Source organism: Lepisma saccharinum, chromosome 12 (assembly GCF_977018435.1).
Source record: "Lepisma saccharinum chromosome 12, izLepSacc3.1, whole genome shotgun sequence".
Lineage (NCBI taxonomy): Eukaryota > Metazoa > Arthropoda > Insecta > Zygentoma > Lepismatidae > Lepisma > Lepisma saccharinum.
Window position 1 is genome coordinate 50,505,913 of NC_139240.1, and position 26,530 is coordinate 50,532,442.

At 38.1% G+C, this 26,530-nt stretch overlaps 2 protein-coding genes across 2 annotated transcripts in view; one reads left to right on the forward strand and one right to left on the reverse strand.

Annotated features, from left to right (window-relative positions):
- LOC145996058 (uncharacterized) overlaps window positions 1-26,530 on the forward strand; it is a 502,345-nt gene that overhangs the window by 116,563 nt on the left and 359,252 nt on the right. The window contains exon 2 of the mRNA XM_083132275.1: window positions 25,402-25,482. The gene's annotated coding sequence lies outside the window, so the exon portion shown is untranslated. The remainder of the gene's footprint in view (window positions 1-25,401; window positions 25,483-26,530) is intronic.
- LOC145996466 (enhancer of split mgamma protein-like) lies at window positions 6,767-9,968 on the reverse strand. Its single transcript, XM_083132956.1, has 2 exons — window positions 9,690-9,968; window positions 6,767-7,965 (listed from the first exon to the last, which is right to left on the reverse strand). The coding sequence occupies exons 1-2, from the start codon at window positions 9,762-9,764 to the stop codon at window positions 7,378-7,380; spliced, it is 663 nt and encodes a 220-aa protein (XP_082989082.1). The 5' UTR covers window positions 9,765-9,968; the 3' UTR covers window positions 6,767-7,377.

Below are 26,530 nucleotides of genomic sequence, written 5' to 3' on the forward strand. Positions count from 1 at the left end.
TATACGTGCTAAAAGCTGACGTGATCCAATTAATATGCATTGTGATTTATTGGAATTTATATATAACCCATTACGGGCAGCCCAATTATTAATATTTGACAGTTCCATGTTCATCAGCTTAATTCCACGTGATAAATTCGACAATGAACTTGATATATAACACTGGAAATCATCAGCATACATATGATGTGTAAGATTTCTTATGGTTCTTGTTATATCGTTTACAAACATTGAAAATAACAATGGACCCAATACACTACCCTGAGGAACACCAGAGTCTAAAGATTTCCAGACGATGAAGCAACGCATTGACTTCTACCAGATAACTAAGATAAGTTTTTTTGTGGCATATTACAAGTGCTCTATATGTTCCCCCATAGCAATTCTGCAAATATCAAGTCGATAATCAAGTTCTTCCCACACTCGGTGCAGCATGTCCCTATCAATCCGTTGGAAAGCACTGTTGATGCGAGCTCTCAGTTCTGTTAGGTTTGTTGGTAGTGGAGGCGTAAACACTGTATCCTTCACATAACCCCACACACAAAAATCGCATGGGATTAGGTCCGGAGAGCGTGGAGGCCATGACAGGAATTGCTGATCATCATCCCCCCCCACAAACTTTTTGAGTTTTTCTATACGTCTGCAAAGTTTTTTTACAATCTGTCAAATAATAAAGCTACAGTGAATTTATGAAATCGGGTCAATCATTTATAATAACCCTGTACATAATTATTCCCCCACCACGTTTTCCCACTCTATCATGTCTATATAAATTATAATTTGGTAAGTCAACCACGTCATATGATTTAGGAAGGGGGTCATGGGGGGCGTGCCAACACTTAGTAATAATGAAGAAAAACTTATATAAGATGATTGTGATATAAACGCCATCTCCTTCCGACTGCAAACGTAAGAAAACGTATTAACCACAGGATGTATGGCAGACAGTTGCTCCGTGTTTAATACAGTAGGGATATATCGCGATGACGATACTGGTAAGATTTTTCACCCAACAGTCTGTTGTGTATTTATTATTATAATAATATATTTGTTATCGTGATTCGTGAAATGCCTATTGAAATCAGTAACAGATTAAAAAATAATAATAACTGAGGATTCATTGGTGATGTGCACTTTATTCGTCCCTCGTACGCCTACCTATAGTCAGGTGGCTTTCGAGAAGCCAGACTGTCTGCGCGCGGGTGGGCAATTCTCTTGCCCAGTCTTCCGTTACTGTAGGTAGATATGTAGTAAATTCGATTCGGAAATCGACTATTACTAATTTTGCCAAGTTCGTCTTCCAATAATTCAGAGGATTACGATTTTATATCAAGTGAACGGGAAACAAAATAATTCTGCTGGTAGAACTTTTCAAAATTCATGACAGGGCCAACATCTTTGCGATTTTTTTTAACAATGAAAATAAAAAAGTGGGTGTGAACTTGTAAAGTTGATGCACCTGATTGGAAGTTGCCGGCCAAGAAGTAATAGCACGACTGCTTCTTTGTTTTACAAGCAAGTCCATGAAATTAAACGTGCCACCTTCCTGACAAGAAAAAGATCTATCAAAAATATTTTCAACTCCAACCATGCTTAACCTATTGAAGCGAATTGGCTGTGTACGAAAGATATGTCAACCTTTCCTTCAACAGGAAAGAGACATGCGGAAAAGTTAAAGCAGGGGTAGTAAGTTTTAATAACATTCGTCTCAAAATGCTGTTATTATTGTTGTTGTTACATGTGTGTTAGTGTTGGTATATAACGTTATTTTCATTACTGATATGAAATGAATTATTCTGGTTCCGGGTTCGATTCCCGGCCTGACCATGGATGTTTGTGAGTGTCCATTCATCAATATCATCACTCATCCCCATCTTCGCAAATTAGCCAGAAGTGACACAAAAAGCGAAGTAAAATAAAGGAAATCAATAAAAGACAATAAAAAAATAATAAATTATTCTGTATTCAGGATTTATCAAATAATTATTGAAGATTTCTACAGCTACTTAGCTCAGTTCTCAGCAGATGGCAGAAGAGAACGTTCCCCTGTTGCGCTCCTAGTACCTACAGCAGGCGATAGATGGCATACAATCTATAGTTTTCTTCCCTGCATCCTTGCAAAAAAGCCTGTGGGCGAGTTTTCCGCGAAAACTATTTTGTTAATAATCTGTGAAGGCCACTGTGCATAATACTGTATATCATATGCAGCGGCGGCTCCAGGATTAATCATGTTGGCGTGCTGAGGGGGTGCAGAATGAAATTTAGGGGGTGCGACATTGAAAATAAGGAAAACGTGAAATATGCATGCATGTTTTAGTACCTAAATCAAATATGAACCTGGCCTCCCTGATGGCGCAGTGGCAGCGTCATCGCGTTGTAATCAAGGGGTCCCGGGTTCGATACCCAGTGGAGGCACAAGTTGTTCGGATCCTACTTTAAACTGTAGTTCCAGTCCCGATTAGCCTTACTGTGCATAAAGTGGACTTAAAACACCAAATCAAACTTTTACTGCCTGAGGTTAGCACAACGGTTGGAAATTTGAAAGGAACAGCTTGTTCAAGGGAGGCCAATGACATACTCGTATTTGGACAACTGGATGATTTTTTACATGGAGAGGCAAGTAAGGCAAGGCATTTTTCCACGGAGAGGTATATTCCCCCCTCCCCAATAGTGTTGCTGCTCGCTCTCTCTAAAAAAATCCTTCCGTTTGAAGTTACATGTTCCTGCAACGCTCTTATAATAATTAACATAAATGACCATGACTGAGATGTACACTTTTAGATTGATGTACTGGACGTACAGTTTAAAGTGGGATTCGAACCACCAAGTGCCTCCACCGGGTATCGAACCCGGGATCCCTTGACTACAAAGCACAACCCATTGAGGTACAAAATTCAGTTATTAATCAATGTCAAATTCCTCGTATACGGGAAAACAACTGATGAGTGTTCAGTTTGTGTGCGTTGGGTAAAAGAAAGAGATCGCTATTATGAAACCTAAAGTTCTGCAATATGAAAAAGAAAATAACACAATAAATACGAAATTAAGTAGTAACTTTGATGTAATTATCAATTCACTTATTTTGGACTCCTTCACTTTTTTGAAAATGTTCCGTTGCTTTGTGTTACCACTCTTTCCATAAGCGTTTGTTTTACATAGTACATAGCCTATCATCCGTCTGCCCAGATGGTGTGGTGTCAGGACAAAGTGCGCAGCATTTTCTTAATCGAAATCCCTTGGGCCGGACTGTCCCCAGTAACATTTCTTGGCGAATTCTGGGCCTCTTCGTAACAGTCTTTGAAAAAGTCTGAAATAGTACGTTTACTAGAACAAATAGAACGAATTAACAAGGAAACTACCGTCAGGCCAGGGGCGCCGACTTGTCAAAATTATTGGGGGGGGCTCTGTTCACTGAAATAAACGAATGAATGACTCACTCCCTCATTTTTTTTAAAAATAAAAATTACGTCTTCGCATAGCAGTTTTCAAACAGCTATTATATTCCTCATGCAAATGAGGAACATGCTTTAGCAATAATGCCTTTGATCATAGCCGTTCCCGCTTTCGCAGTACAGACTTTTCATAAGCTTTCCTTGTATACTTTACTGCAAGCCAGTGTTGAATAAACTCAAAGACTTTAGAATTATTTTCCCCTTATTCTTTGGACTAGAGGAAGAGATTTCGAGGATAAATATCGTACATATCAAAATTGCCTGAAAGTCGTGTTTACGACCTCAAATTGTTCAGAATTCACTAAACAACATACTGGTATAATTGTCATATCACCTCGTTATTTTGAAACTCTTTTTAGTAAAAATAATAACAATACTCATAATTATATACTTAGTATATAGTAATGTCATGTGTTTTGCTGTCTCCGTTCATAGCCCCCCCCCCAAAGTTGATGGTTTAGCGGTCTCAGCCCCCCAAATTTGATGATCTTCAAATGTGTATTTAAAGTTAAGTTCATGTGGCACAATTCTGAGTAAACTTTACAAGAGAAGCAAAATAATACATTAGATCCTCTTCAGCAAAATTATTTGGGGGCTCGGCTATTCTTGATTTTCGGGATACCAAATTAGAAAAAATAGCAATGTTTGTCGATTGTCTTTTATTTTCACGTTAAGCAAAGAAATTTAAACTGAAACTTCTTGCAAATGTTGTATCGTATGTCCTGAATGTAAATGGTGGAATTTTAACAATCGCAAAATCGTGTAAATTGCGCATTATACGTGATATTTTTGCGTTTCTCGTGACTTCCAACACATTTCGTGCTTATTATTTGAAAAACGCCATCACAATCGTACATTCTTCGGTATTTGATAATATTCTCAGCAATTATAATTATATGTTTTCCTTAACAATTTTCTAACACATTAGTATTTTTTTGAAAGCCACTCTCTCAAAAAAGGTCCGAAGTGCAATTTATTCAAATTATGCAATACCAGGGATTTTCACTTAAATTCTCAAATTCAGTTATAATAAATATACTGTATTTAATATTTTGAGGGCGTTTATGCAAATCTCCATTACCTTTTTATAAAAAAAAACTAACGAGTACAATATGTGATTTTTAATGTTTGTGTGTTTTTTGTAGAATATCACGTGTATCACTAAACTAAAATAATAAACATCCCATAATATTTTTTTTTTACTGTTGCTAGCCGAATTTTTAAATCTTATGGTAGAGTCGGCCACATATTAGAATGCATTGCAAAGTTATTTATGCTGTTACCAGTTGAGGCTTCTTTAGGCAAGCCACTCTGGCTGAAGAATTAATTACTTTTAATCCAATCTTGTATTAATTAATAAATTATGTGTTTTAAGATTATATTTAAAACTGTGTAGCTTTGTTAGTTGAATTAATTGCTTTCTTAGATCGTAATCCACCCTCAAAAAAAAGAATGGGGGTTTGCCTCCTGAATTATTTTCGATTTTTTCTACTTCCGTGCAATACCGAATAAATCACTACAATTTTTATATAATAATAATGCTCAACGGCATAATATTTTCGTCGCCTCTAACAAGACATGAAATATATTTAATTAGCTGGAATGGGTTTAATAATTCACTATAGTTTCTTTGAAAACTGACACACACACATAGACATACACTGTCCCCACATAACAGGTCAAGGTCACAAAGGCATAGGTGTTTTTTTGTGAGTGAGAATTGCTCCATCAATTTCATCATATCATCATTCATCCTCATCTTCTCTATTAGTCAAAAGTGAGAGAAAACTAAACCAAACCGAATCAATAATTCGTGTGGTTTGCTTTTTTGCTGTTATCTGAGACGAACAGTGTGTTACGATGCCACGAAACTGTTGCAAATAACGGTACAATATACAAATGTTTAATGGTGGTTGAATCATCTTTAGGATGAGAATATTACTAATATAAGTGTTGCACAAAGCAAAAACACTATTGATTATTGACGTATGAAAATATTGTGGAGTCAGCTAGCAATGTAACAGTGAATGCTCGATGCATTTTGTGTGATGTCTAGCTTTTTCATTTTCAATGATGTGTTCTTAATGATTTCAAGTTATTATTTAAAATATTAATAACATTGCACATAACTCGAGAAAATAATGCATTTCATGCATAGGAAGACATAAAGTCCCATCCTCAAGTGAGTTCTCTGAGCATGTGCTCTTTCAAAATAGTCAATCTCATCTTCGTTAGTTCCTGTTTGTGATGAGCCAAGAGTGGTAGAAAAGCAACACAAAATAGGAAAATTAACCTGTGGCAATAGGGGCTTTTTACAAAATTTCTCTAGTTTCAAAAATACATATTCTAAATTCTGAAAGAAATGCATGCATTTGTTTGGTATTTCTTCTAAAGTACATAAACTTTCATTTTGATGCAATTAAATTAGAGTTCTGTGTGCAGAGCATTCAAATGAATCTAAATGTGGTTTGCTTTTTCTGCTTTTTAGGTACCTGTGATACACAATAGGATTATGGCGAGGCGAAACTAAACTATCACCGATATCTACAGGACAGAAAAGTAAACCAAATATACATTTGAATACTAGACGGAATTCAAAACAAAACAAACAGAATTTGGAATATTTAGAAGGAAAGAAATTTTGGAAAAGTTTTGGCACAGGGCAATCGTTACCGACTTTCAATAATCCATTCAGAAATTGATGAAAACACCGTTTGAAAGCATTATGTAAAAGATTATTACATTGTAATGACTAATTCCCAATATTTTTCCTGGAAAAAGTAAAAACAATGTCATTCAAATACTTATAGATGCTTGCAAACAGATTGTAAAAATATAAAAGAAATACCAACTATGTAATCTTCAATAATTCCATAACATGTTCAGTGTGTATGTATCATGGACAGTTATGGGTTGCAACAAACTCCTTGTCTTACAATGCAATTGTCACAACACAGAACTGTCCATGTCTGTTACTACACCACATGTATTGAAATGTTCGGATATCATTTGTGTAACCACATGAATATTAGAATTAATAATAATAATATAGTTTTTTACTAAGTAATATTTAATACTCCTTACGTTTGAACACAATGTACATTTGTCTTAGGCAAGGATCTTAAGTTGAATGATTTGGCCAACACATATGCACAGTGTTACAAAACATAAGGGAAAAAATATTTCCTAGTAAACAAACTGTAAAATATAATTAGTATAAATTCAAATATTCTAAACACCTTAAAAATATGCACATCAAAGCAAACAAGCAGAGTTGTAAAATGGAAAATGAGAACAGAACAAAAATATAGTTTCAATGTGTTATTATTATCACAGTTTAGCTTAAAAGTTACAATAAAATTCTGAAAAGAATGTCTTTTGTACAAATTAAGCATTTAAAAATGCCTTCATAACTGATATCTGAATCGCAGGTACTTAAATATCACAATGCAGCAAATTATTATAAAAAATATATAGAGTTTTGCAATAATTCAATAGATCATGTTTAAAAAAAACCCTAGCCACTCCACTGACATTGCTGCTGTGTCGGGATTAAATATCTTTAAAGCTACATATTTATATAAAAAAATTACAGTACAAACTTTATCAACATTTGCCGACAAGATCATATTTTGAGATCATCGATAATTTGACTTTCTTAGATAATTTTTTAGATAAGAACCGATTGGTATTATATGTCTTTTCGTCGTAACATTTTTTAAAAGGCTGAAAGACAACAGTGAGTTTTGTCCATTAACTGGGAAACATCTTGTGTAAAAATTATGTACATACATTTAAATCACTTTTGAACTTCTTATCACTCCCGCCTAAATATTGTTGTAAAATACACTCTGGTTTGTTTATAAAAATATATAAATCTGTAAGTTCTTTCTCCTGTACAAAGTTTCTGATCCGAAGGGTGCTTTTACCATGGTCGCCACGGTTTCTTGTCCGGAACCTCGGCAACTTTCAGAAGTCCTGTACCTTCCTGGGCTGAGGTAGTAGAAGGGGTCGTGCTGCCATACCCACTGGACGTAGAAGATGCGGGGGTGAGTGGCATGACGTAGTAGCTTCCGGTAATGGCAGTAACTTCCGGGGATGCCGTGTATCTTAAGGGGGACCCCGGGGGTGTGTACTGCTGTTGAGGTACCTGGACGGTGAGTGGCGACATCTTGTCCATTCCGTTCAGGCGATGCCCCAGGTGGGTCATCAACTTGGTCCCCAGCTGGACGTCAACGCCGGGGATGGAAGACAGGCAGCGGGAAACCTCGGTGGCGCAGTGGGTGAAGCCGGCGCGGAAACGGTCCATGTGGGTGATCGGGTTCGAGGCCAGGCGCTGTTGGCGTTTCAGCTTGTGTAGGTGGCGCACTGTCAGTTCCAGTATGTCTGCCTTCTCTAGCTTGTTGACGTTCTCCCCCTCTGCCTGCAGGGCTCCTACCATCAGCTCCTTGAGCTCGTCAAGGCACCTGTTGATTCTAGCTCTCCTCTTTCTCTCTAACATAGGCTTCATCACCTGGAAGACACAAAAGAAACGAATCTTTTAGCATCTCTGCTCAAAAAAACACAAAAGTAATGCAAGTAATAAACATATCAATACTGTAACAATAGATTTACTTTACACAACAGCTAGCCTCCGCGGCCTGCACAGAGCGATACGACGACAGGGGTTACGGGTTCGAATCCCGGTCTGAGCATGGGTGTAGTGTGAGTGTCCCTTTATCAATTTCATTGTATCTAATCATCCTCGTATTCGGGATTAGCCAAAAGTGGCAGATTAAAATTACACTCATTGACACAGCCACGCTACGACCAGAGTTCGAATCCCGGTCTGTCACTACAACAATGTCATAACTCATACTCGCGATTGGTCAAAAAGTGGCAGAAAAGCAAAGTAAAATAAACCAAATCAATCAATTAATCAAAAGCATGATGTACGAGTGGGGGGGGGGGGCAGGGAAGGCAAACGTCCTCCACTTCGGTGGAGGAAATAGATGCTATTCAAATGTGCATTTTGCATGGTGTAAATAGGACTGCCACTCATTTTGCTTTGATGCCGTCACTAGCCGTCAAATTATTCACATAAAAATATATCAGTGTGCAACGAAGTAAATGAGGTGGCATTAAATTAGTAAACTTTCAACCGCTACCCGCCATACTGAGTGTACAAAATATGCACATATAAATACAGGCTGACCAGCAACACAGCGTCGCGCACGTGCACCAAGCAAGGATCCTATCTATTCATGCGTGTAAGAAACGGAAAATCTTAAAATAATTTGGCAACTACAAAAGCTATTTTAACTAAAACAAAGTTTCTAAATATATGAACGAAAATCTCAAACACGTTTTAACGCACAAAAATACGACAAATCAATAACAATTTATTATTGCATCAGCATGGGTGCCGTGCCTCATACAATATCAAGCCTAACCTCGCTGATTTCAATTAAAATTGGGGGAGGGGCAATATTGATGTACCCCCTATAAACCGGTGCTTATGATCCGTGGTTCTCTCACTGTCTGCAATAACAATGGCCTATGAGACGAACAGCATCTCCCACAAAGAAACCAATAAGTACAAGTATTAATTGATTACAATGAAACTAAATGTTCATGTTCAATAAATGCTTGGTGTGCTTGACGCGGATATTACACAAGGATTGCGCTTGAAAAGTTTCTAAAGCAAATAAATAATTCCAGCAAGGATTGGTACAACTACCAATTTCTTTTTCATTCGATAATTTTTACGAAGTTACTTGGTCGCACAAAACTCTAAAGCACTTTCGCGAACTTCAACGATGTTTTTTTTTTTAATCGAAAAAAAATGAATGGTAATGAATACTACAAATCAATAATTGTTGCAAGTAATATTATCTCGGCGGCAAGATTGCAAACAATTGTTTCGATAAATTATTTCAATAACATAAAAAGGGTGAATATAGCGTAGTACAAAACGTGGTCAAGTTCGTTGTTAAAAAATAAACATTTCACAAGCACTAAGGAATAAGCTGTTCACATTTCACTATTTTTTTGAAAAGATAACGGATGATTCTTGCAAGTACAAGGCACGAATCATGTGTCAAACACTTTTTACTACAATACGTACGATAACTTTGCCAAAGTTGAAACATCACACGCGACAAAAATGTACATTAAAAAAAAATGATTTCGCGGCACAACTCATTCCTTGAATGCAAATTTTTAAATTACGATGTATGTGCGAAAACGCTAACTCACCTTTCTATACTGGTATGTGCGTGAAATAGGCTGCAACTGCTCCATATCAGTAGCTGGCATTTCGTGCAACATCATGGTTGTCGAAATATAACACGGTATCTTCAGATCCTACAAGATGAAACACACACAGAACACGAGATAGTCCGTCACAAAACACGAGGATATGCTTCTCCAACACCAAGAACAGCGTATGTGCGCTCGTCACTGAGACTAGCTAACGAATGAAGTGGTGGGAGGTGGAATCCGGTCTTTATATACGGAGGCCAGGTGTGTGCCGGACCCGTTGCCTGCCGTGGGAAACTGTGTAAGACCCACGTTCCCACACACTTCGACACCTGTGACCAAAACGACCGCGCCGTGCCGAGGCGGGTTGGGGAACCGCGCCGTCCCGATGCTCAACCAGCCCGCGGGACCTGCCACGCGCTTCGATTGGAGGAGCAGCATGTGACGTTGCGATGGCGCGCTGACAGGCAGGATGCCAGGACTCAAACCCACCCTCCCCCACCTCCTCTCTTTGCAGCCTCTTCTTTATACCATTACTAATTTTCTAAAACATCTCCGTTGTAAATTGCATCGCCGGCCGGCTGCTGGAGTTCTCTGATCGGAATAAATTATGAGTTGGGTTGTCGCGTGTGTGACTCGGGCGCGCCTAGAGTCTTTTCTCGAAACTTGTTCAGGCATTATCTTTGCTTCTCTGTCGTGTATTCGCGAGATGCGCACAGACACCGATATATTACATTGATCCCCGCGTACGCACTTCTCAGTGGGTAAGGGAATTCCGTTGTTCGATTCATATTGTCGTGAGGTTTCTTGCTTCGATCTCTCTCTTTCATTCTCTTCACTTCTGTATCACTCCATGGACATATCGGGGACAAGCGGGGGCATTTCCCTTTCAGGAAAATTAGTTGCCCAAAATTTTGTGTAATCGTAAAAGTTTTAATTCCGCTTCGATGATTTTGAATGCCAAATTTTGCTCAAACATTAAAGTTGTAGTTGTGCTTCAGGCTGGAAATAAAAATACACATTTTAGAACTTGTAATTATTTACAAATGTATTTTTTAGGGTTCGTTGCCCCTACTGTAAGAAAGTTTGCCCCTGGAAAAACTCTCGCTCTTCGTCTCTCTCCCTCTCTTTTTCTTCTTTCCCTGCTTCAATCTCTCTCTTTTTTTAATCTCTCTTCCTTTCCCTCTATCTCTTTTTCTTCTTCATTTCTTTCTATCTCTCTGTTCTCGCACACTCGTTTCAGTCTCACTCTCCTCCTCTCATTTCCCCTCCCTATTTCTCTCTTTCCCTTCTCTAATTTCATATTGTTTTAATTTGTCTTTTCTGTGAGTTTTCTCTCTCTGTCTGTCTTCACCCGTCTCTCTTTCTTGTATGCCCAACAAAGTTGAAACCCGCGTGGATAAATAACTGTGGCTTCAGCATCATGCATAAATGTCTATACTTGGAAGAAAATTCGCTTCCTCTTCTCGGTAACTTGCCGCTGGCAACATGCATACAAGAAATGAAGCAAGTCACAGAACTTGGGTATTATTATTCAAGGAAAAAATGGCATGAGCTTAGAATCGGCAAAATGTTATTGTCTACGTGGTTACAAGGCTGTATGGGAAACAGTTTCGTTATTTCGGAGCCCCTTTATTGCTATTGGCGGTCTGTTTTGGATGCACAATAATGACCGTCTACAATGCTCATTAAAGATTCATTCCATTTTTTACCCCTAGTCTAATCGAATATATAGAGGTGGTAAGTGTGGGGCCCTAACCCCACACCACCTATACGCCTTCATGGCGTGGTGCACAGGGGAGCACTTTATATTTTACGTGTATAATCTTTCTCGTAATGTACCCATGATTGTCGTGTAGCAGTAAGTTCAAAAGTTTTAAAATATTAAGCAAACATTTGAAATAACCATTCTCGCTAAAGCTTTCTCTTTGTTTTGATCCGCAATTTCCGGCCAACGTGATTATTTTGACAGTTCGTTTTGAGTACAGTATATATTGTGCGCATATAACATGAATGCTGCAATCGGGTTCGAACCTACCACTAATGATATGCACCTAAATTTCACACAAGCCCACAATATGCACAGACAGGCTAAGCGGAACTGGAGTTACAGTTGAAAGTGGGATACCAACCGTTCCAGTGTGTATCGAACTCGTGATCCCTCGATTACAAGGCGACGATGTTACCTCTTGCAACCGGGGAAAAAGACCCTAAATTATACCAAAAATGTGTTTGTTGGCCTAATGAGCATTTATTTATCTATTTTTACTTATTTGCTGGTGGGGGACTGGTCAATACGAGAGACGTCTCTTGTGTCGCCACTGTAGGTCCAGTTCCGATGTGCTTATCTCTGCATAAAGTTTACTTGAACGAAACTATCCTATTGTAGTGGCCACCTTGTGTATTGAAGTTCAGGACGGGGCACGTGACTGCAAGAAAGCTGTATTGAAGACGACAAACTATTTGTCAGTTTTGATTTGACATGATATCGTGGTGCTCCTGTTAACATATTTAATGCAATCGTGACAGTTAAATATGACCGCTGCTTCAAAACGTTACATTCCCTCGCACCTCATCCAGCGAGTCTTTTTTTTTCCCCCAGTGCTCACTTGGCCGGGTTCATTTATGTGGCAAAGGATAATTACTTTTAAGAGATGGCACCGTCTGTTGCAACTGACGCCAATTGAAAGTCATTACCTCCGGACTTCCTGTGGATGTTGTTGTTTGAAAATCTGTGCAGGAGGCAGTCGTGGTCGAAAAAAAAAGTAGGGAAGGGGGAGAGAAAAAGAAGATGCCTGTAGAGACCACGTCAGCATGTACGTATCAATGAGATCGCGACCCAACTCGTCCGCTCACTTCCTTTCTGACTGTGGGAAAATGCGGCAGGTGGCTTGCTCGCGACGTTAGCGAAATTTCCGCGGGAACTTAATTTCACGGCACCGTTCCGATCTCTTATAGTTCGCGTCCGGGTAACGCCGCTTCGAGTACAGTTTTCGCTTCTCTAAGAAAGGTCCTTCGGAATTCCCAGAGCGGTTTCTCCCGGCGAGCGCCACGTACAAGAGAACGCGAAATCTAGTGCGCCCGCGAAATTTACAGCGGATTGTGTCAGGAAGGCCCTTTAGCGCACGTGCTATCTTGGCAGCCACAACTTGACCCCTGCAGGCAGGACCTAATCCCCAGCTCGCGCCTGCGCAGTTGCTGCCAGAAGCGAGAAAAGCAGCAGAGGCGGCTGCGTTCCCACGGTCGGGAAAATAGTTTTCCACCCGGTCGTTCGTTGTGTGTGCCTTCTGCATTCCCACACTCTGATACGCTCGGGGGGAGGGGGGGAAGGAGGAGGTGGAGGGACTGGTGCAGATTCCGTAACTCGACCCCTTCCACTGTCATTGTCCAACTTGACACATGGCGATGCCTGCCTGCATTGTCGCCCCCCCCCTCCTACCTCAACCTCTCCCATCGCAACGCAACAGAAATTATTGCATGACCTTGCCAAGCTTATGGTCTTCACATGACAGCCTTGCAACTTTCCAAAATGTTTGTTTTCTTTCGGCGTCAGCGGCGATGGATAATGCACACGGAACTTCGATCAAACTCATATGTTGCATGGACTGGTAGCAAGAAATCTGCACAAAGAGTTGGCGGCTGCGCTACGCTACTATCCCATTATATCAGTATAACTATGTTACTTTTTAAAAGCCACTTCCATAGGCGAGGTCCACTTATGTGGCTGATTGGTTAGCATAGAGCGCAATGACGACACGGGACCCATCTTCGATTGATTGATTTGCTTCATTTTACTTCGCTTTTTGTCCCACTTTTGGCTAATTTGCGAAGGTGAGGATGAGTGATGAATGGACACTCGCAAACATCCATGCCCAGACCGGGATTCGAACCCTGGACCCTTGGCGTCGTAGTGCTGACCACTCCATCACGTGGGTTGGCGGACCCGTCTTCGAATCCTAGCTAAGAGCTATGAACGACCTGGCGATTACATTTTTTGTATGCGTAAGTAGAACTTCTTGATACTATATATAATAAACAGCATTATATTACCTGTGTTGTCATATAAGAATTATGCATAAATACTCATGAAATTATTACCATGTACAAAATGGTATTCCATAACCCCCTCCTTCTTTCCTCTACGCTTATATTGACACTGATTGTAAAACAACATAAAACGTGTTTACATTTTCTATTTCCAAAACAACGAATAACAAAATTTGGTTGTAAGTGTTCGAACGTGAATTTCCTTCTAAAACAATGTTCAATATCACAAGAAGTAAAAGACGTAATGGAAGTATATTTCAAATGTGTCACTTATATTTGTAAGAAATTCACTCAACTCTTTCGGTCACACGGGGACACGTAGTTATTGCGCGAATATGGCGTATATGTGGAGAAATATTCTGAAACATGGAAATAATGTAAAAATATGTAAAATGAGCCAAAACCTAATACATGTACAAATATGGAAAATAAGAATTTATTTTTTCGAGTCTACATGCCATGATGAGCAAAGATAATACATAATGTAACTGATTTCAGTTTCACACATAAATATGTATTTACATATAAATCCGTTCCCTGCTTATAATTCATATGTGGTTTTGTTAGGAATGCCAGGTAGAGCTATTAGCAATTAGTTTTAGTGTTAGCATCTGGTTGTGGAAGAAAAGCGACGCTAATCAAAACAATCAAATCAAATCGAGTCCTGTACAAGATACGGATGTTTGTTTTTGTCTGTCCTGAATGAAAATAGAGAATGGATGATATTTAATGTGACGTCAGCGGCGCAGAGCATGATGGGAAATCTGGCCAAAACCGCATGGTCCGGCAAGCCATAGCAAGCGTAAAGCGATGCAAATGCTGCGTGCATGAAAATGACCCGATGTTTAACATTTTTAATTGTATTATTGTATATTTTCAAATGAAGTTTCCGTTTGGTCAATTATGCGTTGCGTATGTGTGCCATTATTTATGTATTACTTGTGAGAGAACACCAACCTTCGTACAGTTTCTTCGGTGGTTAAGATGTTAAGATGGCGTGATTTTTCCAATGCGGGGTGAAATATGAATCGTATTTGAAAGGCAAGTACTGTGTTTATGGTTAGCGTTATATGCCTTTTATGTTACTCTTTACATCCGCATCAGTGTTGCCACATGAAGGGAAATTTCCCTTTTTGAAGGAAAATTTAGAGCTAATTTTAAGTGAAAAGGGAAATTCGATGAAAAATAGCGAATTTTCAGGGAAATATTAAGACAGACTCAATATCAATTATATTAAACATTATAAGAGATTCCAGTTTTGAAAATGATAAAAAAAAATTGTCGTATACTTTGTTCTGAGAGGAAGGGTGGAATTTGGGTTGGTCCACAACTGGCTACCGTTTTGGGCTGGAGGTTATTGACCATTCACCCTTATGTCCCGGCTTTGAGAGTGGGTGGCTAATTGCAAAGATGGGGATGAGTGATGATATGATGAAATTTATGAATGGACACTCACAAACAGCCATCCCATGCCGGGATTTGAACCCGGGACCACTGGCGTCGTAGCATTTCAAAGTTTAATTGTTTGACATTTTATACATACATACGAACATGGATCAACGATATTTATTATTATTATTATTATTAATTCCTTAGATGAAGGGAAAAAATGGGCGAAAAAGGGAAATTTTACCCCTTGCAAAGGGAAATTGTGCTTACAGATTGTGGCAACACTGATCCGCATGCTTTGCAACGCGTGTGCTTGCTGTACGATCTCTAATAATGTTCACCGAAAATTTGAAATACTACTTTTCAATCAGCGGATGCGTTTGCAGTATGCGTATATTTGTATACACCTTTCAGCATATCTTATATGCTAGTCTCAATACGCTTACGAAAAGTGACAATGATACGTTACGGCCTGAAAAAAAACATAGTATACTTCGGAACATTTCTATAAATTATCATTTTCACGAGACAAAGTTAGCTTTTAATTCACTTAATTTCTTTTTTTTTTATTCCCTCCACCGTGAATCGAATATTGAATCTTTCGATTACAAGGGGATAGCATTAGCCACTGCACTATCGGATAGGCCCGATTGATTCCATGAAAAACAGGCTCCATAGTCCTGTATTTCTTTCGTATGTTACGTAGCTTTATACAATGTTGTTTTGTGACAAATAGCATCTTTTAAGATACTCTGGTCATTGTTACGAGTCTTAGGAAAATGTGAAAGACTACATTCGGCATATAATCGTTATATGTGTACGTTGAGTCACAGCCTGCCACAAGAGCTGTGAGCTCAATGCTTATCAAACGTGTTTTCAACACCCTCCGAAACGTTTGCCTGAATCATAGCGGCTGGCGTTTTCGCGCAATGAATTGTGGGGAAAGTTGCTCCCTGAATATCATCCATCGTGAAATTGTTATGAAAAGATGTGAAAGACGATGACAGGGCTTTTCCTTCATGTAAAAAAAAAAAAAAAGCCTGTGAGTTCTTGACTCATAATTTCGCCGGGGTTCCGTGTTCGAGATCTGGCCTCAGTGAGAGTCTTTTCATCAGTGTCAGGTAGTTTTATTAATTTTGTCTTTGATTAACTTTTAAAACGAAGGTTTAAAATGGTAATTGCAGATCATAACTCATGACAAAAAGACGCCAACAACGGGGAATCAACGAAATCGATTTAAGTCGATGTATTCTATGATCCAAGCATATATCTGATCAATAAATGTTAGATTCATGTTCATGGCACTGAACCCATGTTCACATTCAGCTGTAGATATTGGTACAGTATAATTTCGTTTAAATTCACATGATACTTGAGTGAAGTGGAAATGTGTTTTGAATTTACTTTGTATTTGCGAAAATCTAGTGACGCACACATGCTTTCGTTTACATTAAAGTTCACCTGACATGTCATCGTAAAACAAACGTTCGCAATCATCTAAATCCCATGTATGTGCATTTAACACAACTACACGAGAAAATAAGCCTACTGTCGGATTAAAAACTATAGATACTCGTGTTTGAACTCCAATTAAAAATTAACCAATTAATTAATTAATCAATTAAAATTACATGAAAACAAGTTACATCAAAATTCAATTCTGCGTTACTCTATATGCTAACCAATTTTTATTCGAGTATGCCTTCAATTTTTATCGCCGTGAGAACAAAAAAAGTGCATTTTTTTTAGTTTTGCAAACAATCTCTCTCTTTGAAAATCTATAAATAAAGCTCGGGTTGCGCGATCGTTATGAAATTTTAATACGATGCAGGCAGAAAGGTTTTAAACACAATTCATAATTTTTAATTTTTTAAAATTTGTCCAAAAAAGTTCTTACGAATTTGCTTTGCTCTAAGAACTGAAGGATTTTGGTTTTGCATGTACACTCCTGTTCAGATAAAGTGGCACATACTTCAACTGCCCAACCTTACAAAATGTACTACTTTATCTGAACAGGAGTGTAAATTGAGAGTACTTTCAGTACTCGTAGAAAGTTTTACAATATAGCAAATTATATTCTTGTCAAATCTTTTACCAATCTTTCAAACTTTGACCTCCCACGAGTTGATCGGGGTCCATCTAGACTTTTTTTTTTTTTTAGCTTTATATGTTTCGGAATTATTTGTTCTAAAAATAACCATAAATTCTAAAAAATAAAGATTTTTTTTAAAAAGTAAACTTTCTTTTAAAAAAACAGGAAATCCTTGTAGAATTTCCCATGTATATATATTGTGCCCCCAAATGAAAAATGTTTCTGCGCCACTGACTGAACGCACCTATGCACCATCCAATTTCAAAAGTTGAGCCCCCCCTGAAAAAAATTCTGCGTACGCTAGTGATATGTGCAATGATTGATTGATTGATTTGGTTTATTTTACGTTGCTTTTTCCACGTTTGGTTAATTGCGACAATTAAGATGAGTAATGATATGATGAAACTGAGGAAGGGATACTCACAAACAACACCCATGCGCTTCAGAGCGCGTTGTGCTAACCACTACTCCACGGAGAAGAGGAACCAGAACATATTTCCTTAGTGATGCAATTACTTTATCTGGTTCCAAGTCACTTTTGCTACTAGGTGCACCATAGTCAATCTGTTAGGTAAAAATAAGGAAGAATTTTAGGGGGTCAGATGAAAGATGGAAGAAATCAAGTGTTCAGTAATATTTTATGAGAATTATGTTATGATCTGTTTGGCATTGGCACTGGAATTGGGTAGGAGAGGGCATGGGCACCCTTGAATAGCCGAGAAGTATTTATGTAGTGTTTCGAAGACTTACTTGGTCACTTTTTTCGAAAGTAATTCTACATAAATGCATTTTATTGCTCATGTCTGCATATATTTATTTATTTATTTATTGAGAAAATTTCAGATACAGCACGTAGCCATTTTACACTGAAATCAGTAACAATGAAATGAACGAAAAAGAATAAACATAAAAATAACAAAATAAGACAAATAACATAAATAAGTCAAGATAGCACAATTAAATATTATTTAGCAACATATGTTCTGATGGTTGACCGAAAGGCGTAGTCTGTAGAAAATACATCAGCACTTGATGGGACGTCGTTATATTGAGTGGGAAGTCTCTGGAAGAGCGAGCGATCTGTTTTGAATTTCCAGTCTAAGCTTTTCTGTGTAAAATAGATTTGTGTTGCGTGTTGGAATTCCTGGAGGAGCTTTTTAAAACGGATTTTGCCATTGACAATTTTGTAAAGATACCTAAAATCATTCAGTATACGGCGCTGATAGGGAGTGTGTAAGTGTAGATAGGACAGGAGATGTGGTGTTGAAAAATTGCGTAATGAGGGAACCCTGTAACGAACTATAGCAAGGAAAAAGTTAAGAACAGAATCAATTCTGGAGAGCTGAGTGGGACATGCCATGGACCAGACGGGAGAGCAGTATTCTATTATTGGGGAAATGAATGATTTGAAGTACAAGGTGAGGGCTGAGATGTCACTAATTTCGGTGAAACGATACAGTAAACCTAAGAGACGCTTAGCCTTTTTTGTCGTGCCTGTAATATGTTCTTCAAATGTGAGTTTTTGGTCGAAAACAATGCCTAGGTCTTTATGAGAGCATACTGCTTTGATGTTGCCAAAGATGGAGTAAGGTTCTTTTTGAGAGTTGGTGAGAGTAGTACATTTTTCAGGAATTAATGTAAGCTTCCATGTCAGGCACCACGAAAAAAAACCGTTGTTATGTCATTCTGGAGAAGATGAGTATCGTTGGAAGTGGAGATTTCTCTGCAAATCTTACAGTCATCTGCGAAAAGAAGGTAATTATATTAAGGTATTAATTTAGCGGATTTCAACACGAAGTTTGGAAAACAATTTGGCTGTACTGAACTTTTAAACGGGTTTCTTGTTGTTGGGATAGCATGATCGACAGAAAGGTGAAAACAAGGATTATACCTGGCCTGAACACGTCCTTTTGAGGGAAAAGGCGCAAACATTATGGGCAAGCACGTTCCTTCTCTTTTCTTTTTTAAGAAAAGATGGCAATCTTCAGAATTGTCAAGAGAAGGGGGCTGATATTTTCCGAAACTGCAAAAGCGTCCCTCTACCCTTCATAATGCTTGAAGTGTGTCGACGTGACCTACATACGTAATGCTGGAGTTGCGAGAGGGAGGCATTGTTCGCGAATGTTTCTCGCTCGCGAAAACCCCTGACGCGACGCTGCACGTGGTGTACACGCGGCTGGGGCCCGAGCGTGGGAAAACTTCTGACCACGCTCTGCTCCGCTGGGTCCTGGAATGCGACAGGGGATAGCTGGGACCGCAAAGAGAGGTTGGGTAAAATTACCGTAAACATCTGACGTGCAGCAGGACAGTCACGAAATGACTCAACACTCCCCTCTTCTTTCTTTTTTTCTTCTGTTCTTTTTTGTCCAAGACGCGTTGCCAATCCAGGACTACATTTGCAATGTTGCCATCTGTTGCTGGGCTACTGTTTTTTTTAGTTTTTTTTATATCGATTGAATTTTGGTTTTAACTCTACTTTATGCACAGGAAGGCTAACCGGGACTAAACCTACAGTTTAAAGTGGGATCCGCAATGTGGCTCCACCGGGTATCGAACTGACGTTACCACTGCACCCGTGACGGAGTAGTTTGCACATCGCGCTACAACGCCAGGGGTCCCGGGTTCGAATCCTAGGCAGGGCATAGATGTTTGTGATTGCCCATTCATCAATTTCATTATATCATCCTCATCTTCGCAAATTAGCCAAAATTGGCACAAAAGGCGAAGTAAAATAATGCAAATCAATCAATCAATCACTGCGCCATCGGGGAGGTCCGTTACATGAACTGAATTATACTGAAAATGGATAGTTGGTATAGCTATAGCTACAGTTAGGGCTCGTTAGTTGAAGACATAAATTGCCAAAAAAAAAATACCTATAAAAAGACCTAAAAATATAAAAAAAGGATGTATAAATGTGATCCAAATTAATTAATAACTTCAGTTTTAACCTCCCCACCCCCTCCCTCTGCGCGGCACCTCCTTATCTGACTTGAGATCTTTGCAGGCGCGTGCTGTCTGGTCGCATACACCATGCTGAAAGCTTCGAAAGAAGAGAAAGTTGCCACTTACAGCGCGACCTTCCAGACAAATTACGGTTAAAGGACCTTGTACCGTACCTGCTTCAGTCGTCCAAAAATGTTTTTCTCTCGTTTCAGGGATGGTTCAAATATATTTATTTCTTTACTACAGAAAGGATGTTTAAGAGGTGATGAACTGATGATGATTCGAATTGAGATTGGGCAGTAAAAACGTAGTCGAAAGAAGGTGAAGTTGCAAAAAAAGCCGTTAAGACCTAAAAAAAGGCTAAAAAAGGCCCAATAAGCCAAAAAACGCCGAAAAAGGCAAAAAAGGACAAATAAAACCCACCATTTTCTGGCCTACAATGACCCAAAATGAAGATATATTATGTTGGGCCTCGTCTTCGGACACTAGAAAAAAAAAAGGATTTTTCCTCAACTTCCGAGCCCTAGCTATAGTATATAGGAATGGAATTCGAACAGAGTCCAAGTATATCCTTCAACTGTTCTTCACTTGATTCTTTTAATATTGAGCGTCGCTTTTATTCCACTTTTGGTTAATCGTGACGTCGACGATGAGTAATAATATGTTGAAATTTGTGAAGATTATTTTTTTAAGTCCACTTTATGGCTTTATGCACGCAAAGGCTAATCGGGACTGGCCCTACAGTTTAAAGTGGAATCCGATCCACTGTGCAATGCCTCCACCGTAAATTGATGAAGAGACACTCACAAAGAACACTTATGCCCAGGCCAATTTAAAATAAATTTTAAAAAAATAATTTTATCCTGTATTCCTCTATTCCTATTGCAATGTAAATTGCAGCATTAGACATGGGCGCCTTTGAAATAGGGGTAAGAGCTATTGCTATGGTTTAATTTGTTTCCTGAAAATATTGCTTGTTTTGTGTGCGATACCTTCAAAACCAGGCATTATTTGAAGTAGCAGGGTTGATTTTTTACATATAAATCATCAGACGTGGGTAAGTTACTTAAAAGCAGTAAAAAAGAATATTGCTCTACTGTTACTTTGCTTCTATTTAACTATCTACACAAATATCACATGTTTTTCTAATTTAAAACAGCACGTTTGGTCCTGGGAATTTATCTAAGTAACGCAAGGAAAGCAAAATAACGTAGTACAGTAACAATCATTCTTGTAAATTCAAGTACCGAAAAAGTACGTAACAACTCTGATATATCCGTGCCTCCCCGATAGCGTAGTGGTAACGTCGCCGCATTGTAATTCAAGGGGTCCCGGTTTTGATAGCTGGTGGAAGCACATGATGGTTCGGCGACAACATTCACTTAAATAGCAATGAACAAAATTTCAAACATGATGATGGGCGCAATTAGGTGAGGGTCTACGGACACCATGAATTGTCGAAAACTAACAAAGTCACCAATTAAAACAAAACTAAATGAAGATCAATCTCCTTTCATGTTTAAATAGTAGATCGATTGATTTGGTTTGGTTCGCTTCTCTGCCAGTTTTGGCTAATCACTAAGATGAGGATGAGTGATGATCTAATGAACTTGATGAAGGGACACTCACAAAGAATAACCATACCCAGGTCTGGATTCGAACCCGTGATCTCTAAAAAGTCGGTATATGATGACTAAAATTAAGTGATTACCTCGAATACTTCCAAAACTAATAATACAGTAACGATGGCCAGAAACTGCGACATTATAGCCGGTGTGAGCCACTCAATTGAAGACAAGTAATAACCTTATAAATACGAACCTACATACACTATTTGCAGCTGTACTTCCTTTAAAATCTTTGCTGCTTGTTCGACGTGAGTTTGACACATACATATGCATGCGATTGTCTGATTTTTTGTACATTTTAGTGTGTTAGCAAGAATTTTACAGGTCGGAAACGAAAAAAAAGTAACAAGAGGATAGGATGGTATCTTTAACGTCTTTCCTTTTTCGAACGGCAACCACCTACTTCAGTTGAGCGATAAGTATGTTGAATCTACATATAAGGCTGACCTTAGACCTTATTTCCCATCTGCGTGGGAGAACTTAAGCGTTTACCTTTCCTATTTTCATGTTTGCAGATGTTCGCTTTTTTTTTTCCTATCTTCTTGTTGACCAGTGCAGCTGCCTGAAGTAACTTACTGATATAACCTGTCCGCACACGCTTTAACATCATTTTGCTTACACCTGCCGAATCAAATCCCTGCCTTTGTTGACAGTGGCTAGCACGCAAGGCCGTTCACATCCTCCTACTCGCAGTGCGTGAAAAACCTTGTCTGGCCAAAATCAGTACACGGACCTTTCGGACACCTGCCTTCAATTCTAGAATATTGAGATATGCAGATTTGATAGTTTTTTGGGTGATCGGCTTGAACGAAAATTTTCATTGTATAATTTTGATGCCGCTTTAAACAATGTAAACCGTCCTAACAATAAGAGATTGAATCTGTAAGAAGAAGAAGGAGGAGGAGTGAGGCCGAGAGAAGAAATAAGAAGAGGAAGATAGAAAACATCCAACATTTTCCATCTCCACTCTCTCTACAGAAATTAGCCTAGTTTCAAAAGTATTAATTAATAGCAGATGTATTAAACCAGGTTTAGAGATTAGTAGTTGAAATTTCAACTAGAAACCTTCCTCACAGTAGGACTCAATAATATTGGAATCTAAGGATTCTGTTAGAATTCAACATTACAGAAACCTAAGGATTCCCTAAAGATTCCTCCAAAGCATAGATTACCTGATAAACAGTATTCGAATTTCTTAAATTCTACTCTCAAATTCTTATATATTTTATTTCTCCTTAGTATATATTAATATTATATCTCATACTTATATATTTCATACTCCAAATTTCTTGTATTCTAGATATTATATCTATTATATTAACATAGATGTAATCTATCTAGCTTATCTAATCGTAATATTTTATTATACTCTATTATTATGTTTTATATGAATAAGTTTCCCAATTACACCCTGGTTGGAAAACTAAGGTAAGGAGTACATTTGTTGTGCAATAAGATGAAGTTTAATTGTTGTAGAACAAATAAATTAATGGAATGTTGCATTGCAAAAGTGTTGAATTTTAGGTTCAGATATCCAATATCCAGGAGTTAGTTGATTCATTGATTCAGAGGCGTGCCTAAGAGAGATTGATGGGGGTTATAACCCGCCTCATTTTTGGCACAGTAAAAAAGAAAGGAATGCCAAAGGCAGGAAAAGGTGGCAAAATGAGGGCTGACAATTAAAAGAAGTATACATAACCCACCCCCTTTACGAAAATCGTGGGCACGGCACTGGATTGATTGATTTGGTTTATTTTACTTCGCTTTTCTGCCACATTTTGGTTAATCGCGAAGATGAGAATGAGTGATGACATGACCTCTGCCGTCGTAGCGTGGCTGCTAGTGAGGGCTATTGCTAACCACAGATATTGGGGTTCGGATATTTCCCATCATGATATTTAGTATTATCTATATATTTTCAGTTTATCCTTATCACTTTATCATATTACATTTTGAGGGGGGATTCAGCCTGATTTATGGATGGCCCGTCGTCAGTGGCGTGCCCAGGAGGGAGTTACGTATACTTTTTTTAGTAGTCAATTCTTATTTTGCCATCTTTCCTGCAAATGACTTTTTTTTAAGAATACTGGGCCAAGGGGGGTTATGACCCCCCAGTTTTCTACATATAGACAGGGCACTTTTAAATTGTTATCCCTAATGGTCGGACAGAGTGGCTGCTCGATTTAGTTTATGTCACGTTCAGGTATTATTTGGCAAGTCTATAAGTTCATCAGATTTTATCTTCATAGAATGGTCTGCAAACAGTGTTGCCACATGAAGGGAAATTTCCCTTCTGCAAGGAATTGGCGTCGATTTTCTAGGGAAAAGGGAAATTATATGAAAAATATCAACATTTCAGAGAAATCTGAAGACACCAGACTCAATATTAGCAGTGTGGTACGCAAGGGAGGTTACGGAGTTTAAACCAGCCATCCACTTTGTAACGCCCTCCTATGACATATTTTTCACGAGTACGTCCACCGTGAAGAAGTATTACATCATTTTGTTCTTCAACATAGGTTAACCATTTCAATGCAAACTTGGACATCTGATCTGCATGATGGTAACCTCCTTTAGGAATTATTCCTATAGTGTTAGCAGGCATAAATTTCTGTCTGTAAATTAGTGAACAGGCAGATGCTATTGTGAGGCAATCCTTGAAAATGTCTATTTTGCATATGTCTAAAAAATTCTGTCTCAGCTTCAAACATCCTTGTCTCAACAGGTAAGAACAGCGAGACAATCCAGATATGAATTATAGGGACATTTATGAGGGGAAGAAGACGGAAAAATTCCAACCACTTTCGGGAATCGAATTCGGATCTCCTGCGTGATTGTCAGACGCTCTACCGACCAGACCACAACAGCTCCTTGGATGAGTTCCATACTTTGATTATTTCAATCCTATTTTCTTGTTTTTATGGATCTTCTTCACCCTTAAAATGTCTCACCTCGTTGACCAGACAATTATTTCGTAACAAAGAGACAAAAAAATGCTCCCAGGATTTGATAAAAATCGAATGACTAGAAAGTAATTTCGTTCTATTGTTTTCATAAATACTATATTTGTGTAGATATCTACTACTTAATAGTAGTAGTGATATTAGTAGTATTATTAGTAGTAATTAAGCTAATTAATTCTATTATTATTATTATTATTATTAATTGTGATTATTATTATTTAATTAAAGTATAATAAAACAATGGAAATGTGAATTTGGAGAAAGTTTTAGAAATAACGCTCCTTGATGAAATCCTTCGTACGCTACTGAATATTAGTACAAGTTATATTGAGGTTCCAATTTCATAACCATATTGTTTTTTTTGTTCCTGATTTTTACTCCTTTGAGTATAAGCCTACATGTCTATTTATATTAACATTTTGTATATTTTACTTCGCTTTTATACATCTTCGATAAATAACGACGATGAGGATGAATGATTAACTTACTGACAGAACTGAAACAATTATACATTCACGCCTGACCAGATATCTGTCCCGGCGCGTGTGAGGAGGCTGGCTAATAGCATGGCAAATGCAGACGCTAATGATGTTATTAAATTCAAATGTATTTCAGTTGCTTATGTTGCGTTTCTGTTTTTGTAGGTTGCTGGCAACAAGGGAAAAAGCAGATTCTTTGTGGAATTCAGGACGCGAAGCTGCGACCTCCAAGACCGACCTTTTAATGTAAGTAAAGGCATTTGATATTTTGGTATTGTGGTCTTCTTGCACCTTTTCTCGCCATGCGTATCAATCACGAAGATAGGAAAGAGAGAGCTTCAACTTTCAACTTTTTTCCTCAGTGTCTTATGCCAGTCTCTCTCAACTTTTTCTTTTTTTAGGGGGGTATTACATTAGAAAATCTTCATCTAGCCGCTGCCTATGTAATAAATGTATCATTCATAGAGAATTCTCTTTTACTATGAACTATTTCCGACAGGCTCGTAGCAGGATTTTATTTTTGGAGGGGCTCATCCCTTATCAGCACAGGCGTCGCCAGAAATATTTGTAGAGGGACAACCCACTGATAAAACTGGATTAGTAGAAATAATAATGAAAATAATAATTATTGCAACGGTTATAATTGTCATTTTACAACAATAACTATTATAAGTTATTAAATATAGACCATTTTTAATCCAAATTTATTGCTTTTGTTATTGTTATTATTATTATTTTTATTATATAAATAGAGAGAATTCACCGTATGAGTGAATATCCAACACTGTTGTCAATTATTTTCTTACATTTTGTACACTTAGTGTACTGAAAATCATGCTTATTATTTTACACATTCCATTAAAAAATGACTTTAAAAGTTAGAACCAAATTTTACTGATAAAGTTTATATTGTATGACATCTCACAAAGAAAACTATGCATTTTGAGAGCTGTGGATCCATTTATTCTTTGGATTAAATGGTAGAATATAAAAACAGAACTTGGTTCCTCTATCATACACTAAACTTTTTCCATCTAATGTTTAATCCTGCTAAGGAAGTAAAATTACTTAACACTATACACTATTTAAATTATATTTGTACGATTTCGAGCGGGCTTCAGCCCCCTTAGCCCTCCCCCTGGCCGCGTGCCTCATTTCCGATGTAGATTAAATTTCATCCTTTTGGAAGAGAAGATTAACTTTGTTAGTTAACAATAGGTTTCTCTTCATACCTATCTGAATTTTTACTTACAATAGTCATTTTAAATTCAGGGCTCGTAAAGGCCCGATTGTA

What these genes read in the sequence shown, in the direction of transcription:
- LOC145996466 (XM_083132956.1), bottom strand. Translation starts at nt 9,764, where the DNA reads ATGATGTTGCACGAAATGCCAGCTACTGATATGGAGCAGTTGCAGCCT. An exon ending in GCACATACCAGTATAGAAAG is followed by an intron (nt 7,966 to 9,689) that starts GTGAGTTAGCGT and finishes TGTGTCTTCCAG; the next exon opens with GTGATGAAGCCTATGTTAGA.